This window comes from Zea mays, chromosome 8, assembly GCF_902167145.1.
Source record: "Zea mays cultivar B73 chromosome 8, Zm-B73-REFERENCE-NAM-5.0, whole genome shotgun sequence".
Classification (NCBI taxonomy): Eukaryota; Viridiplantae; Streptophyta; class Magnoliopsida; order Poales; family Poaceae; genus Zea; species Zea mays.
The window spans coordinates 143,429,519-143,444,512 of record NC_050103.1 but is presented as its reverse complement, the minus strand read 5'-3'; the positions used below and the strand labels follow the sequence as shown (position 1 = coordinate 143,444,512).

At 47.2% G+C, this 14,994-nt stretch overlaps 2 protein-coding genes across 5 annotated transcripts; both read right to left on the bottom strand.

The window, feature by feature from the left end:
* Positions 1-236: 236 nt before the first annotated feature.
* On the bottom strand, positions 237-4,953 carry LOC103636032 (protein ALTERED PHOSPHATE STARVATION RESPONSE 1). 4 transcript variants are annotated; one of them, XM_020543386.3, is made up of 8 exons: positions 4,641-4,898; positions 4,468-4,510; positions 4,307-4,347; positions 3,083-4,228; positions 2,349-2,533; positions 1,918-2,141; positions 1,148-1,478; positions 237-932 (listed from the first exon to the last, which is right to left on the bottom strand). In XM_020543386.3, exons 4-8 carry the CDS (start codon positions 4,002-4,004, stop codon positions 555-557), a joined length of 2,040 nt encoding a protein of 679 aa, XP_020398975.1. In that variant the 5' UTR covers positions 4,005-4,228; positions 4,307-4,347; positions 4,468-4,510; positions 4,641-4,898; the 3' UTR covers positions 237-554. The 4 variants fall into 4 exon arrangements, with proteins under 4 accessions (XP_020398975.1, XP_020398974.1, XP_035817719.1 ...); XM_020543385.2 differs by having other exon boundaries at positions 4,468-4,953; XM_035961826.1 differs by having other exon boundaries at positions 4,463-4,950.
* A 5,063-nt stretch (positions 4,954-10,016) lies between these two features.
* Positions 10,017-12,281, bottom strand: LOC103636031 (uncharacterized). The gene is made up of 5 exons (XM_020542635.1): positions 12,028-12,281; positions 10,825-11,387; positions 10,657-10,729; positions 10,473-10,571; positions 10,017-10,366 (listed from the first exon to the last, which is right to left on the bottom strand). The coding sequence occupies exons 2-5, from the start codon at positions 11,044-11,046 to the stop codon at positions 10,182-10,184; spliced, it is 579 nt and encodes a 192-aa protein (XP_020398224.1). The 5' UTR covers positions 11,047-11,387; positions 12,028-12,281; the 3' UTR covers positions 10,017-10,181.
* Between the last annotated feature and the right edge of the window lie 2,713 nt (positions 12,282-14,994).

Sequence of the window (14,994 nt, the reverse complement as noted above, 5' to 3'; positions counted from 1 at the left end):
ATTCAGAGTATGTAAACCACAACCAAAGCAATCATGTATAAATATAATATAAACGGAGAAAAATAATATGGTTAGGTCAAAATATAAATGATTATGTACAGAGTAGTGCTTCCCATTCAATCAGCATCAAGCATTGCGATTGTCTATCGGTTGTGAATTTGTGATCCAGGACAGTTGCTTGACAATTTTTTTTGAACAAATACATTGGAATTTTTTTGAGATGATTAGCATCATCATACCATGAGAACGTGCAGTTGAAGTCTGCATGAATCCTTTCCATAATTTAAAGCCACATATGTTTTATGATACTTCACATCTCTTCTCAAATTGAGAGTTGAGACATTGTGATCTATTCAAGACTATTATGCCTATATTGACTTCATAAAATCCTCCGAAAACTATTCAAAGTTCTGAAAATTAGAAGAAAAGGGTATTCACGTGGAACCAGTTTATACTTCGCCTACTTACAATGAATAATCACAGCCATCGTAGCAATGTCACGAGCAAATAGCAGATGAAGCCGCTCCCGAGTGAATAACAGCAACTTCACTGCATCAGCTGATACCTTCAAATGCCTGCACGCACACTCCTGAGAATCCCTCCAGAGCATGGAACACATTTGGAAGGGCTGTCTGCAGATTGTTCAGTGTCATGGCTCGGCTTTCCCTAACAGAGGTTAGGTATCTGGCCTTCTCCTCCTCGACCTTCTTTCTAAATGCATCCAGTTTCGTTTCATTCTTTGATACTGAATAGTGATTCTTATTTGGAGGCTGTGCCGAGTTTTGAATTGAATTATCACTGTGTTTCTCTAACTGGGTCTGGAACTTGCTATCCATATTATCTGACTTCTTCTTTAGTTGGCGCTCTTCACTCTGCTGTACAACTATAGAGTGTATGATTGACATAAAGGTCTTTATTGCTTCAGCTGCTACCTGTTTGCATAAATAAGGGCCATATTTTTAAAGAGAGGAGAAAATAGTTAAATGGAAGCACAACGAAGTTTGTGAAAGATGAATACACTAGTCCTTCAGCTCATAATGAATAAGGTATGGATTTCTTATTCAAAGAAAAATCATATATCCTTAAACAAAAGTTGCTGAAAGCTGAGCTTCAACAGAAAGAAAAGGGCAATTTGGATCTATCATACCTTCTCCGGTAGCCTGTCAAGAGCATGCTGGAGTTCCTTGGAGAGGCTACGGATTCCAGATGAACTCCTCATTAAGCCACCATCATCTGGAAGGCAGTCTGTGAGACTAATCCATTGGTTAAGGATGCTAATGTATTCACGCTGTAACGTGATGAGATTGCAGAAGGCAGTGTGCCATCCAGACACCTCAATTTCCAGCTGAGATGTTGCCTGGTAATGAATGTCACTTGTTGGTTCACTCCCAGGTCTGTTGCCAATGAGACTAAGTTGCTGGGCAATGTGGTTCTGGACCTGATGGCACTCGTGCATGTTTTTCCACATATGCACAAGCCTAGACCAAGAGAAGAAAGTTTAGACAAGGTAACATGAATGAGATAGCACTGTGATAAGGAGTAAAACTGTATAAAAAATTTAACCTTTGAGGTATTGACACTGAACTGCAATGGTAACTTACTACATGGTACATGCATTCATTTATTATTAATCCAAGGGCCACATTCCAAGACAAAAATTGCATTATGCATAAGGTAACTACTACCTAATATTCTAATATAATTAAAAAAAGCTCCTGTGTGACTGTGACAACACTCAACAAGTCAACATGCAACTTACAAGTTAATAACCGATATTTGGGAGTGCCGAATAAGCGATATTTGGGAGTTCCAAATGAAATTATCTGCTAATGTTAATACAAGGACAAGTACTAGTGGATGTTTCTTTTAAAAAGAGCAGTATTTTAGTATTATAATTAGCTAACTTTTGGAGCTTACCCTGCAGATAATTCAATAATCTGAGGATATAATTCCTCGTCTCTGAGATTTGATATGGAAAAACATGCTAAACTCACAGCTTCCTCCAATGAGATTATCCGAGTTTGCAGTTCTTCAATAGCATCCCGAACTCTTTCTGCATGCAGTCTATCATGCTCCCCTGATTCTAGCTTTTGTAGCACTGAGACATGTTTCTTATACTGGAGCCTTGCAAATTCTTCATCCTTGCAAGATGAAAATAGTAATAATCAGCAATGTGTTGACTTTTGGTAAAGCAATAAAATGGAAATATTTGAACATTTTGCCATCATGCTGTCATGCACTGTTGTTAATTTAACAAAAAACACTGTTCAAGAAATAATTTACAGATAAATTTGTGACAAGTCATCGTGTAGCTAACAGCCAATTACTCTACTAGTCCAAGAGTTCACCTTGATTAACTTGTAGAGTTTTTGCTCCTCTTCATAAAGCTTCTCTAGTGTCTTGCCATGGTAACCATATCCAGAAGCACTAGAATTCAGAACTGTGGATTCACTGTTAGCCTGCTGAGATTTAAAAGACCAGCTCCAAGAAAGCGTGGAGAAAACCTTCGCTGATTTGGATTTCTTTCCTGCGCCTGGAAACAAACAACAGTATTCAGGAATGTCTGAACACCAATAAAGACAATGCTTCTGTACTTCCATTTTTACTCCACTGTAACGTAGTAATGCACTTGATCATGAAATGATTTCTAATATCGATCACTTTCCATGGATGTCCCAATACATTTGCACACAAAAAAGAGCGGAGAACCAAACAGTGCATACACCAGAAGGTTCATATACAACAACTAAATCAAATAAAAGATTACACATTCATAAGCCGGAAGTAATTTCTCCTAAACAGGACAAATTAATACAGATTCTGTATAAACAATCTTCTTTGCCGTTTTTCTGATTGTCCCTCACTGATTTCAAACAGGACTTTTCACGCTTCTGAGTATGGATTCTTAGTGAACAGAAAAATAGTGATATGAATCATTTTGTCAAAAAGAGCAAACCATTAAATGGAGACACATTAATCAATTCAATTTCTAAACTAGTAGACAATGATAGTACATGGACAGAGGTTATTGACTGACATATAAAAAAAATGGACATAATGATAGTACATGGGCACATATTACCTTTGTTTGCCTCCATCTCTAAGGCATCAGGCCGCCCACCAGCAGAGTCCAAAAGAATCACAACGTCATTACCACTTGCTGCTGCTTTCAAGAAGTACTCGTCAATCTCCTTAACAATCTCTACAAGTGACTTCATACTCCTCCAAGGCACTGCCACAGAGTCTGAATCCTTTGTTACCTGGCTCACAGTTGAAGAGTTGCCATCACCCAGAGCCCTACTCTTGGCTGGATTCACATGGACCCTATCCACAATGCCAAGCACACTTTCATCCTCCTCTCCATCAAATTCTGTGTGTACCTCAGGACCATTGTCCATGGCAACCTGCGAGGCCACCTCTTCATCGTTCCTGTCAGCAAATGGAGATGGGAAACTCAAGGGGCGAACGTTGTAAGGATCCAAGTCCTCCCAATCTATACCGGGTGGCAGGGGTGGTGGTAGAGGAGTTGAGCAGCTGTCAGTGTCATCGTCATCATCGGTAAAATCACCCACATGGATCTCATCATCCCTTTTTCTTAATCTTATTGGACTCAAAACCAGAGGTGGTGGTGGTGGTGGGAATTCACCATCCCTCTTCTCCATCTTTCTTATGGTGGTTACTGGACTAAAAGGCAGAGGCGGCGGGGGGTGTGGCGAGGGTGGCAGTGAGGGTTCAGGAGGTGGCGGGGGCTGCGGCTGCGGCAGCGACTGTGGAGTAGGCGAGGGCGGCGCCGCAAGGCCTACCGGAGGCTGCTGTGACAAAGCAGACTCCAGCTCCACAAATTGCCGGAGAGTGGCTCCTGTGTTGCGGAGGGCGTGCAGGTATGCAATGTGCGCAGCTGCAAGCTCTGGGCGGCGGCGCACCAGCTGCTTCATGAGCCGCCTCCTGTCCTTGGAGCGCCTCACGGGCTCCTCATTGTCCACTTTAGAGCTGGAGGAACCCATCTGCCACCAAGGAACGAAAATTCCTCACTGATGGCCTTAGAAGAATGCAGACTGCAGCGTCAGCTGGAACTCCCAAATTGGCGCTCAACACCTGGGCTCCATCAAAAGTTGACTGAAACTGGCAACGATTCGCACTAAAACTCCAGAGCGTAGGGCACTGTCCAGCCGCAGCTCCTAATCATGGGACGCGCAGGGAAAATTCTCCGGATGGGTTTTACGGGTTCCTGCAAAATTGGCTGAAATTGTCCTCAATCTGAAATCGGTCCTGCTCTCCAACAATGAGTCACAACACAACGACCTACCAAGTCCTCTACTCTTGCGTCAAAACCCGATGGAACCGGCACTGAAACCAGGTAGACAAAAGAGACGACCCAGAAAACGATGAATCAGCCGCGAGAGAGAACAACATATCCCTAATTAGAACTTAGAAGTAGTGTGCTGTGGGCTGGTTGCCTTGCCTTACCAGAGAGTGGGCCCAACTGAAGAAATGTTCCACGGCCAGCAACCTGGACCATTGGCGAGATTGGGAGCTAATCCGGGACGAGGAAAGAAGGATCTAGCCAGGCGGAGGAGAAGAGTATGCCCGCAAAAGGAGAAGAGGGAAAGATGGAGGTAATTGCATCATGTGAGTCTTACCCACTCCCGAGAAGCCGTCCGTCTCTCTTTCCCCCCTTTCCTAATCCTCCCTCTCTGGCGGCCTGGCGGGCAGCAGTCAACATGGGGGTGACAGGAAGAGGAGCACCCGGCAATTGGGGTGATTGGGGGACGAGAGAGAGAGAGAGAGAGAGAGAGAGAGAGAGAGAGAGAGAGCGGGGGCGGTCAGCGGCGGCAGGCAGCGCCCGGCAGGAGCAGCAGGGGCTGGAGAGAGCAAGGGAAAAGGAAGAGAAGGCGTGGGATTCGGTTGTGCAGCAAGGGCAGTTGGATTGGATGTGGTCAGAGCTGCCAGTTTCCACCGCTGCCACTGGCGGCACTCCACGGCTTAGGCTATCCGCAGCGGTTCCCTCTAAATTTTTCCCCCTATATCACTTTTTTGCGTCACATCATCAACATTTCACCCCCTATTTTTTCATCTACCGCAGCGGTTACCCCTAAATACTCCCCCTATACCCCACTACAACTATAAAATATCACTTTCCTACCCTATTCATCATCTGTTACCATTTTTTCTTCACCTATTAAAGAACCACTGTACAGATGAACAGTGAATAGGGGGAGATTGAACTCACGCTACAGCCAGGGGAGTGCTGTTCATCTCCCACGCGTGGGGGGGCTCGCAGGGGGCCGCGCTGCGGGCGCAGGGGCGCCCCTGTAGCCGCCACTCTAGGGGAGGGGGCGGCCGCGCGGTGAGCGCTGCGGCCAGTCTTACCACTTGTATTGTAGTATCCTTCCTCGCTTTTTCGTTTTGCCTTTCCTCTCTCTCGCGTCTCGCCTCTTTGGTCCACACTCCACGTCACCCACCATCACGGATAATATGGATTAAAAACTACATAATGACACTAATTAGTGCTGCCGTATTCGTCGGAATCTGACACGGGCTACTGCCTACTGGGGTGGTTTCAGAATGATTGAGTCTAATGCTGCATCTGTATATTTAATTAAATTGAAGGTAAGCCCAATTCGTGGCAACCTACTATACTGCCATGGTGATGTGCTTTTCTGTAACGAAGTGAGAGACAAGTTTGGTTTTGCTTGTACGGTAGTGCCACGTGCAGGGGTGATAGGATTTCAGATAAACACGAGCCGAGCCACCAAACAGGTGGTCGATGGAATGCAAACGCTGGGTGCCTGTCGACACACCTACGCCTGCTGTTGTAGCTACTGCCGCCGTCCACCCACTGGTCCATTTTTCTTCTTCTAATCTTACAATCGGACATCAATCATTCAGATACTAGTATCTATCTCATGTATGTATTAGAAATCCAATTTCCAGTATATGGATTTTGAAACGATCGAATATTAAAAATTTAAACTCCGATAAAAACTATATATATATAATGTTTTGATCCATATGAGACAAACAGATGTTAGAAACTATGTGCAGCAGCGAACGCAGCCAATTAAAGATCCGAGCACGTTTTCTCAGAAGAAGGGGTGGGAATCTGAGCACGTACGATAGGGATGGCCATAGAAAAAAAACCAACATCAGTATGGTAACCCATAAAAATATAAAATGGCATGTCCACCGCATTAAAAAAAAACCAAACAAAGCTTGCCGATTGTATTAAAAAGAGAAACGTAGACTGGACAACACAATATAGGGCACACAAACAATCCAGACAACAACAACCTCTCACACACAGTATCCATCCTAAGTCATCGTTGACGACCTCAACACACAGCTCTGACTCTCCAAGACGGACAGAACATGGCCAACAGAAACCACAGCAACGGTTACAAACACCGGTACATGAGAAGGAAGACTGCGGCGCACCATCGTTCCCAAGCCATGGGACACCCCACTCGAGACAGCTTCGATTCTTCACCAGCAAGACTTCCAAAACCTTGATCCTCCGCCCTGCCTCCGCCAACAGCCTCACCTTCAAAGCAAACAAGCCCACGAGGGGCTCGCCCCACGTCATCGTTGCCGAGTCACATCCCCTGACATAGCAGCTTCGACTTCCTGATGTAAGCCACACTTCCACACGCAAACTGGGCCCGAAAGACGAAAACAATCTTCGAAGGCGACGACGTAGCCGACACGAACTTCAGTAGCGACGCCTTCAAGAAGAGAGTGACGTCAGGGACACCACCGTCGGCGGTCCGAGATGGACCGAGCTTTCTCCCACGGAAGACAGTGCTGGGGAACACAACACCCTCAACAAGGGAAGCGGCGGCCAGGGGCGGCATCGTCGCCAAGGCTTTCGCCCAAGGAAACCCCCAACACAACACCCCGCTAGGACCCTAGGACACCCAGCAGTCGCGTCACTGCCGCCGAGCCTGAGAGGCCGCCATGGAGCCCACCGGGGACCTCCTCCATGGGGCACACCAGATCAGGCAAAGGGCACGCCGGATCTAGCCCCCGACGACCCACAACGACGACCCGACCGCCATGAACGAAAGCAAACACGAATCGGATGAGGTAGTGGCCGGAGGACGTCGTCGATTACACAAGCACAAATGTAGGTCGTCACTCGGGCCGCCCAAACTGCGCCGGATCGGAGGATGTCACGCGCGATCATTGCTGCACGCACCTCGTGCCTTCCGTGACGCCGCTCGCTCGAACCTCGCGCCTCATGCGTCACTGTCGCTACTCGCACGTCGAGGGGCGCCGCTTGCTCGCCGGCCTTGGAAGTGCCGCCGCCTCGGGGCCCCGGGGACGCCGCCGCTTGCCCGCACAAGGGCCCGCTGTCGCTCGCCCTCTGGATCAGGGAGCCGCCGCCACTACTCCGGATCGAGGAACCGCCGCCACCGCGCGTCGAGGTCAGGGAGCCACGCCCACCGGCTAGGGGTCCACCGTCGCGCACGCTCTCGGGCAACCGTCGTCGTCGCACGCGCCATCGCTAATGAATCGGTGTGGAGCGTAAAAAATTGAACCCTAGCACTCCAGATCTTGTTTTATAGATGTCCGGATTCGGTCCGACTCGACCGGATTGCATCGTCCGACCTGGGCTTTCTCTAGTTATTGGAAGCCCATGGCTCTTTATATATATATACACACATACATACGATGAGGTCTAGACCCGTTTTAGGTGTATCACAACAGCTTCCCGCGTGATTAGCTTGAATAAGCACGTGTGGGATAAAGACCCTCGCCCGAGTTAATCTAATAGCGGACCGTCCTGCCGTGTCCAGGTGCCAAATCTAGTAATCAACACATGTCCCTTACCTTTTGAGTAAAGCTTAAACAAACCAAAAGCACCTGGTACAAGTTGCAAACAACTCGATGTAAATCTACCGGTTATCTAAGTATCTTATTATACACTAGGATGATATTGCTTCAGGAAGTGGTCATTCAATTCCTTGGGCGTCTCATCTCCTTGCAATGTTTATAACATATATGCATTATCACATATCACCTATATAACTCTATAAGGCCCTTCCCAGCTTGGGGGCCACTTGCAAAACTTTCAGTCCCCACTCCTCAATGGCAAGACTATCTTCCAAACTAGATCTCTAATCTGGAATAACTTAGCCTTTACCTTTTTGTTGTAAGCCTTGATAACTATGATCTTGTCTTTCTCAAATTCCCTTAGAGCTATCAATATCTTGTCGGTCACCTCATCAATATTATCCATCATTAGATCATGATAGTCACCAATAGCTAAATTATTTTGCCTAGCAAACCTAATAGCATCCAAGTTGATCTTCACATGCAAAACAACTTCCTGTCCATACACAAGCTCAAAAGGAGAGACTTTAGTAGCACGGTGCTTAGATATCCTATGAGCCCATAAAGTCTCAGACAAAACCTTGTGCCAATGCCTAGGATGATCATATATCTTCTTTTAGATAATGCTAATTAAGGTCCAATTACTTGACTCGACCTGACCATTGGCCTAAGCATAATATGGAGATAAATTGAACATCTTAATCTTATATATTTAGCAAACTCACGTACCTCTTTGAACATAAAAGAAGTCTACTGATTCATAGTCAAAGTCTAGGAAATGTTGAATCAATGAATAATATGCTCAACTACAAACTCAATTACCTCTATGTGTGTCATATTTCTTTAGAGCAACAACTTTTGTCCACTTGGTAAAATAGTCTGTGGCAACTAGCATAACTGATGCTTCTTTGATGATGAAGGATGAATCTCTCCTATAAAGTCCAAACCCCATCCCTAAAGGGAAAATGCTCGATGATAGGAAGCAGTTCGATGGCAGGCACCAATTGTAGATCACCAAACTGTTGACACACTTGATAACTGCGGGTTTTTACGTTCAAAACTGAAGGTTTTTATGCTCGAACATGGATATACATCCACCAGTGAACCACATTTTACGCAGTGTACCACATTGCATAAATACTTATACCGTGTAGCATAATTAGTATAAATATATATCATAAACTGGTTCTTACGAGCTTAGCCGCATAACTGTTGGAGTGATCTTATATTTATGGAGGAAATAAAGCAATTAAATAAGATTATTTATTTCCATGCAAACCAAATCATTTTCTTTCATCTCATATTCATGTCATTCTAAATTTTTGCGCATGCAGCTCAAACATGTTTTTACGTAGTGTACTAAATTGCAAATTGCATAAATAACTACACCATGTAGCATAATTAGTATTAGTATATATCATAAATTTGTTCTAACGAGCCTATTTGCATGGCTGTTGGAGCGATCCTATATTTATGGAGACATCCAATTTTTGTGCGTGAAAACGAAAATGTCATCCAAAGTTTACGCACATGTAATGAAAACTCTCATAATCTGGGATAATTATTGGATCTACCATAAAAATAGGATCTGCATGCATGCGTTTGCATATGTGGATGTGGGCTAGTGGCTGGCTGTCTCTATGAAATATTTACGCTATTTTTTGAACTATTTACACTATTTGCGCAAAAAAAAAACAGAACCACGATTTATGACGTGCGTCGCACACGAGGGTTGGGTACAGGACCAAAGGTTTGACTAAGGCGCATTGAGTAGGTGGTTTGGTCTGGTGCCTGGTTGTTGGGTGTGGACCAGTGAGTGGCTGGGCTTCCGGTAGCCATGGGAAAGCCTGGGCTCCTAATATATATGTATACAGTAATATTGATTTCAATATATTTAAATAGGTGAGCGCTTTTATCTAATATTTGTAGTGTCATTACATCATAATTATTTAGACCATTAGATAATTCTTCATTGATTGTCATGTTACCATTAAAAAATAATATCAAATCTAAGGGTTCTATAGTGTCTTGCTCCCTCCCAGACCTAGAAAAATAGAGTCGGCCTTGGTTGTTAGTAAGTTTATCATGGACAGAGTATTAAATGGACAAATTCAGAGCATTGAAAGAATAGAGGCTTCAGTCGTACTGAAGCTAATCCAAAATCAGCGGCAACATACCACAAGGACCAGCAATAGTAGACTACGATTTTCATAGGATGTTTCAACACCATAAAGAAACAACTCTACATGAAATGCATACTAGCATGGGGGAGATATACACAAAATCCAAAGGGCAAGGTTCCACCCACTCCATCCCCATCTACAATGATCTGAACCCAGATAATACTCCTACAAAAGCATCAACGACATAGCGTCAGCTATACACATCGGGAGTTCATGGCAGCAATCATTTAAACAACATCTTGAGATGCTCAATGCGAGCGCCACGAATCTCCTCATCAGTGAGCGCCCCAGAAACCATCCTCTGCTTGCGCATTTGGACCTGTTGCATCCGCTAGCTCCTCGACAGTATCCTGAAATGAAGACAGCAGAGGCCAAGCATTTGAGATCCTGGGACAGCAAACAGGCTCGGCCCATGATGCCCGTCAAGAGGGATAGAGATGCCATCACTTGTCTTACCTTGACGATGAAGCTTTTGACTCGGACCTCTCTTTTCTGCCCAATACGGTGAATTCTCATGAAAGCCTGCTCTTCCACAGCTGGATTCCACCATGGATCCTGTATATCGGAGTGCCAAAACCTCAACATGACAAACTAGGTGATACCTAAGATGTACTGGATTGACAGGATGCAGTATAATTACCATCGTAAAAAACATTGGAGACAGCAATTAGATTTAGCCCTACACCTCCAGCTTTGAGTGACATCATTAGCACCTGTTTTTCATACCAAAATTCAGTATGCATCAAGAAAAAATTGAACGTGTGTGCAAAGGAAAATAGGAGCATGGTTATAAATTGCTCAGGCATACCAGCTTGTCCTGACTTTCACTGAACTCCTTCAGAACTTTTTCTTTATGCTTCTGGCTCAGCTTGCCATCAAACCACAAGAACTTGATACCCTTCTGAAGTTCTGAGTGAAGGGGGTCTCCAGAAGATCGACGAAGGAAGTAAACTGGCTGAATACAATGCTCTTCTCCCTTTTCTTCTGAAGGCTCTCCAGCATCATTATAAGTTTTTTTTTCACTTTGCATGAGTCCTTCCGGTTATTCTTGGCATCCACCTGGAAACGACTCTGAGCAGGCAATATGATCAGGTCAGATTTGCTGGTGTGACTTCCAACTGGAGTCCTCCAGGCTCCAGCTAGAAACAAGGCATTCACCACACATCCGGTGTGCACAAGGCGTGAGTACTGGATCATCTGAAGCTGAGTCAAGACAGATAGGGCACTCCATAGTAGCACCCTGGCGAATTTCCTCAACAACCCCTTCTACATAAGCTAGTGAAGGTCTGTCTTCCAGACGAACTTTGCACCCCTTCAAGGAATTTCTGAGCAAGCTGATTGAGGCCAGCATACTTTTTAGGGTCGGCTCGGCTGCACATTAAGAATTTAGTAAATGTATTAGATTCGGGAAGCTGCATAACGATCATGCATAAGATAAATCCAAGTGAATTTACTAAAGTCATTGATAAAGCTGATGTAATATTTATATCCTCCAACAAAAATATATAGGAGCAGAGCCCCATACATCAGAAAACTAAGTTCTAATGGACTAGTGGAATTATGAAGAGCAGATGTATATGGTAGTTGGTGGCTCTTAGCAAGCTGACAAGCATTGCAATTGCAAACTGATGAATCAAAATCCCGGGAACATGGAATATTATTGAAGTGCAAGATATATCTAACTACTGGACTTGACGGGTGACCAAGGCTAGCATGCCAATGGTCACAGCTAACAGATTGACTAAGAAGAGCATGGGATAAGGAAGCAACATCATCTAGTTTGAGTGGATAGAGGCCCCCCGTTACACTTGCCCTCCAGAAGCGTTGTCTTTGTTTACCGATCTTAATGAAAAAGTGCCAAGGGTGAAACTCAAAGAATACATCATTATCGCGTGAAAATTTATGAACTAAGATCAGATGTTTTGTCGTATCAGGAACATGAAGAACATGATGCAAAGCAAGTGAGCGATCAACAAAATTAATGGAGGACCGATATGTAAAATCTACAAACCTATACCATTGCCGACTTGAACTTGATCACCACCCTGGTAACGTTCACGCATCGTCAGAGGGTCGAGATCACTTGTGATATGTCGATCGCCGTGGTGTCATTATACCAGATCTGGTCGACTTTGTACGAGGCACTGGTAGCCATAGTCGCCGATGGAGGTTCTTGATTGTAGCTATCATCGTTCCTGTGCCAGCAGTGGACAGCGGTGTGGCCCTCCTTGCCACAGATCTGACAGACCGGGCGCGAAGAGGAGCCACAACCACGACTTGTTCCTTGACGATGTGATGGAGGCTGTGCACCGCGGCCACGTCTCCTGTCGTGGTCAGCATTCAAGTCGACCGGAATTAACTTATCTCCGACATCTAACTCTGTTGGCCGACGGGAAGTAACCAGATACCGACAGGAATTAGGAATTACTAATTTCCGTCGGTTTATGGCTTATTCCCGTTGGTTCTGAACCGACGGGAATTACATAGAATCCTGTAGTGCGACCTCTACCGCGGTCACCATGGCCCCGTGCTCAACGTAATTAGACGAGTATGCAGTAGATAGCTAATGCTCGGCTTGGACGCTTGGTGTTGGAGCTAATGTGCTTTAAATGCCATGAGGTAAAAATACCATTTTCAATCTTTTCAGGCTAGGCCCTCGCGTCGCTCCTACAGATGGCAACGGGTAAAATGCCCGCGGATACGAGGTTGTAATACCCGCGCCCGCGAGGCAAAACCCGTGCCCGCGCCCTCCATCCTCCATGGGCATAGTATCAAGCCCATATCCTCTACCCGCGGGTAGAGGATACCCGCGGGCATGCCCGATTACCCGCCATAAAGACAGTAAGTAGCAAAAATGCAAAATACTAAATCATAGTTAACACACACAGCTCTCACAATCTCACAAGTCATACCGACACAGACTTACAGACACACAGTTCTCCATAGTTCACACACATAGTTCTCACACATGACACACAATTCTCACACAGTTCTCACAAGTTCAATAAATGTAGAGGTCCTGGAGCCGGGAGCACGAGCTCCGGGAGTAGGGACGGCCGCCAGCCACTGACCGCAGAGAGCAGGTCCGCGGCCGCCGGGATGTCGCAGGCCGACGGGATCTGGTATGCTGGCTGCTGGAAGTCACAGATCACCGCGGCCGCCGGGATGTCGCAGGCCGACGGGATCTGGTATGCTGGCTGCTGTTTTTTTTGCCCGCTAAAAAATATCCTCTGGGTCTGTTATTGTATCCTTATCCTTGCCCGCGGATATAAAATTATACCTGTATCCGTGCTCATCGGGTTTAGTATCCGTGGGCAGGCGGATATCTCATGCCCGTTGCCATCTCTAGTCGCTCCGCTCGGGGCGTCTCAGGGGGCGACTAGGCTGCTCCATCGCCGGTCCACTCCACACTTGCCCTTGACGGCCGCTGCCGTCAGCCGGCCCATGTCGGCTTCTCCGCGACCTCCCACTCGTGTCTCCTCTTCTCTCTGTCCTCTCCCCACCCTGCTCTCCTCTCTCCCTCCCCTTCGCCGGCGTCGGGTGGGGCTCCGGCGAGTCTCCGGCCAGATCCAGGGAGCTTGCCTTTGGATATGTGGTCCCCTGCCATGGATCCTGTCGTCCCCGCACGGGACCCGTCCGACGACGCTCTCCGTCTCCCGGCATGGTGGGTCATCATGGTTCGCTGCTGGCCTGGGGCTCCTGCGTGTGGCTGGCGCGGCTTGGCACCGGAGCTAGCTGGCGGGTTGCCCGTGCGACTAGCGGTGGAGGCGGCGGCGGCGCCATCGCGCCCCTGGATGGCCTGCGGCAGCGGCGGCCGCCTGCTCAGGCAGCTGGCCTGCGGCTGGGTGCGCGCCCGCGTGGCTGGCCTGGCGGCGGCGCCTGCACGCCCCTGGCTGGCCCGCGGCAGCGGCGGCCGCCCATCGCTGCTGCTGCTAGGGGGTGGACGTGTGTCTGGTCTAGGGATGGCAATGGATGTCATTTATCCGCGTCCCCGCGGATAAAAAACCCGTTGGGCACGGTTTTGGGTACGAGTCTGTACCCATAGATACGGATATGGATAGCACTTGATATCCGCGGATATTTTTAAAACGGATACGAAAAATCAATATCCATACCCAAATACCCGAATATCCGTTAAAATTACACCCGTCCCACAGGCCCATGGGCCACATCGCCACAGCCCACAACGCCACAAGCGTTCTCCAGGCTTCCAGCAATCCAGCGAAGCCCTCGCTCGGCTAGTCGGCCTCCATCTCTCATTCTCTCCTCCTCTGTCCTCTCCCACTCGACCACTCCTACCACCGCCGCCCACTCCTACCGCCGCCGCCCACTCCATCTCACCTCTCCCAGACTCCCGCTGCCGCTGCCCGCTACCGGTCTAGGTCCCTGGCTCCCTGCGCGGCTCCCGGGCACAGAGCGCAGATCTCCAGCTTGTCCTTAGTCCCTGCATCGCTGACTCCCTGCGCAGCTCGTCCTCAGTCCCTGCATCGCTGACTCCCTACGGGCCTGGCCGCCTGCGGCCTGCTCCCCTCAGTCCCTGCGTGTGCTACCTCCCCTCAGTCCCCGGCTCCTGCGCGGCTGTCCCGGTGTAAAGTACAGGTTATTCCAGATGCAACGACTTGTTGATTATTTTTTCACCCAAATGCAAGTACAGGTTATTCCAGATGCAACGACTTGTTGATTGTTTGAATTTGCTGGATTTAAATATTTTGTATGTGTAGTGGGCAAACGGATATATCCGCGGATATCCGTTACCCGCGGGTAACGGATGTGGATACTGTTTGTTATCCATGGCGGGTAACGGGTACGGGTTCGGATATCGGATATAAGTCACGGATATGGATGTCCAGAGACACTATCCGCGGATATTTTACCCGTTGTCATCCCTAGTCTGGTCTGCATGCTTGCGCAACTGATGCGCGGAGGGCTGGATCTTGCGCGCGCGAGGTTGTCGGCCTCCACGTGCCAGTGTCGGAGG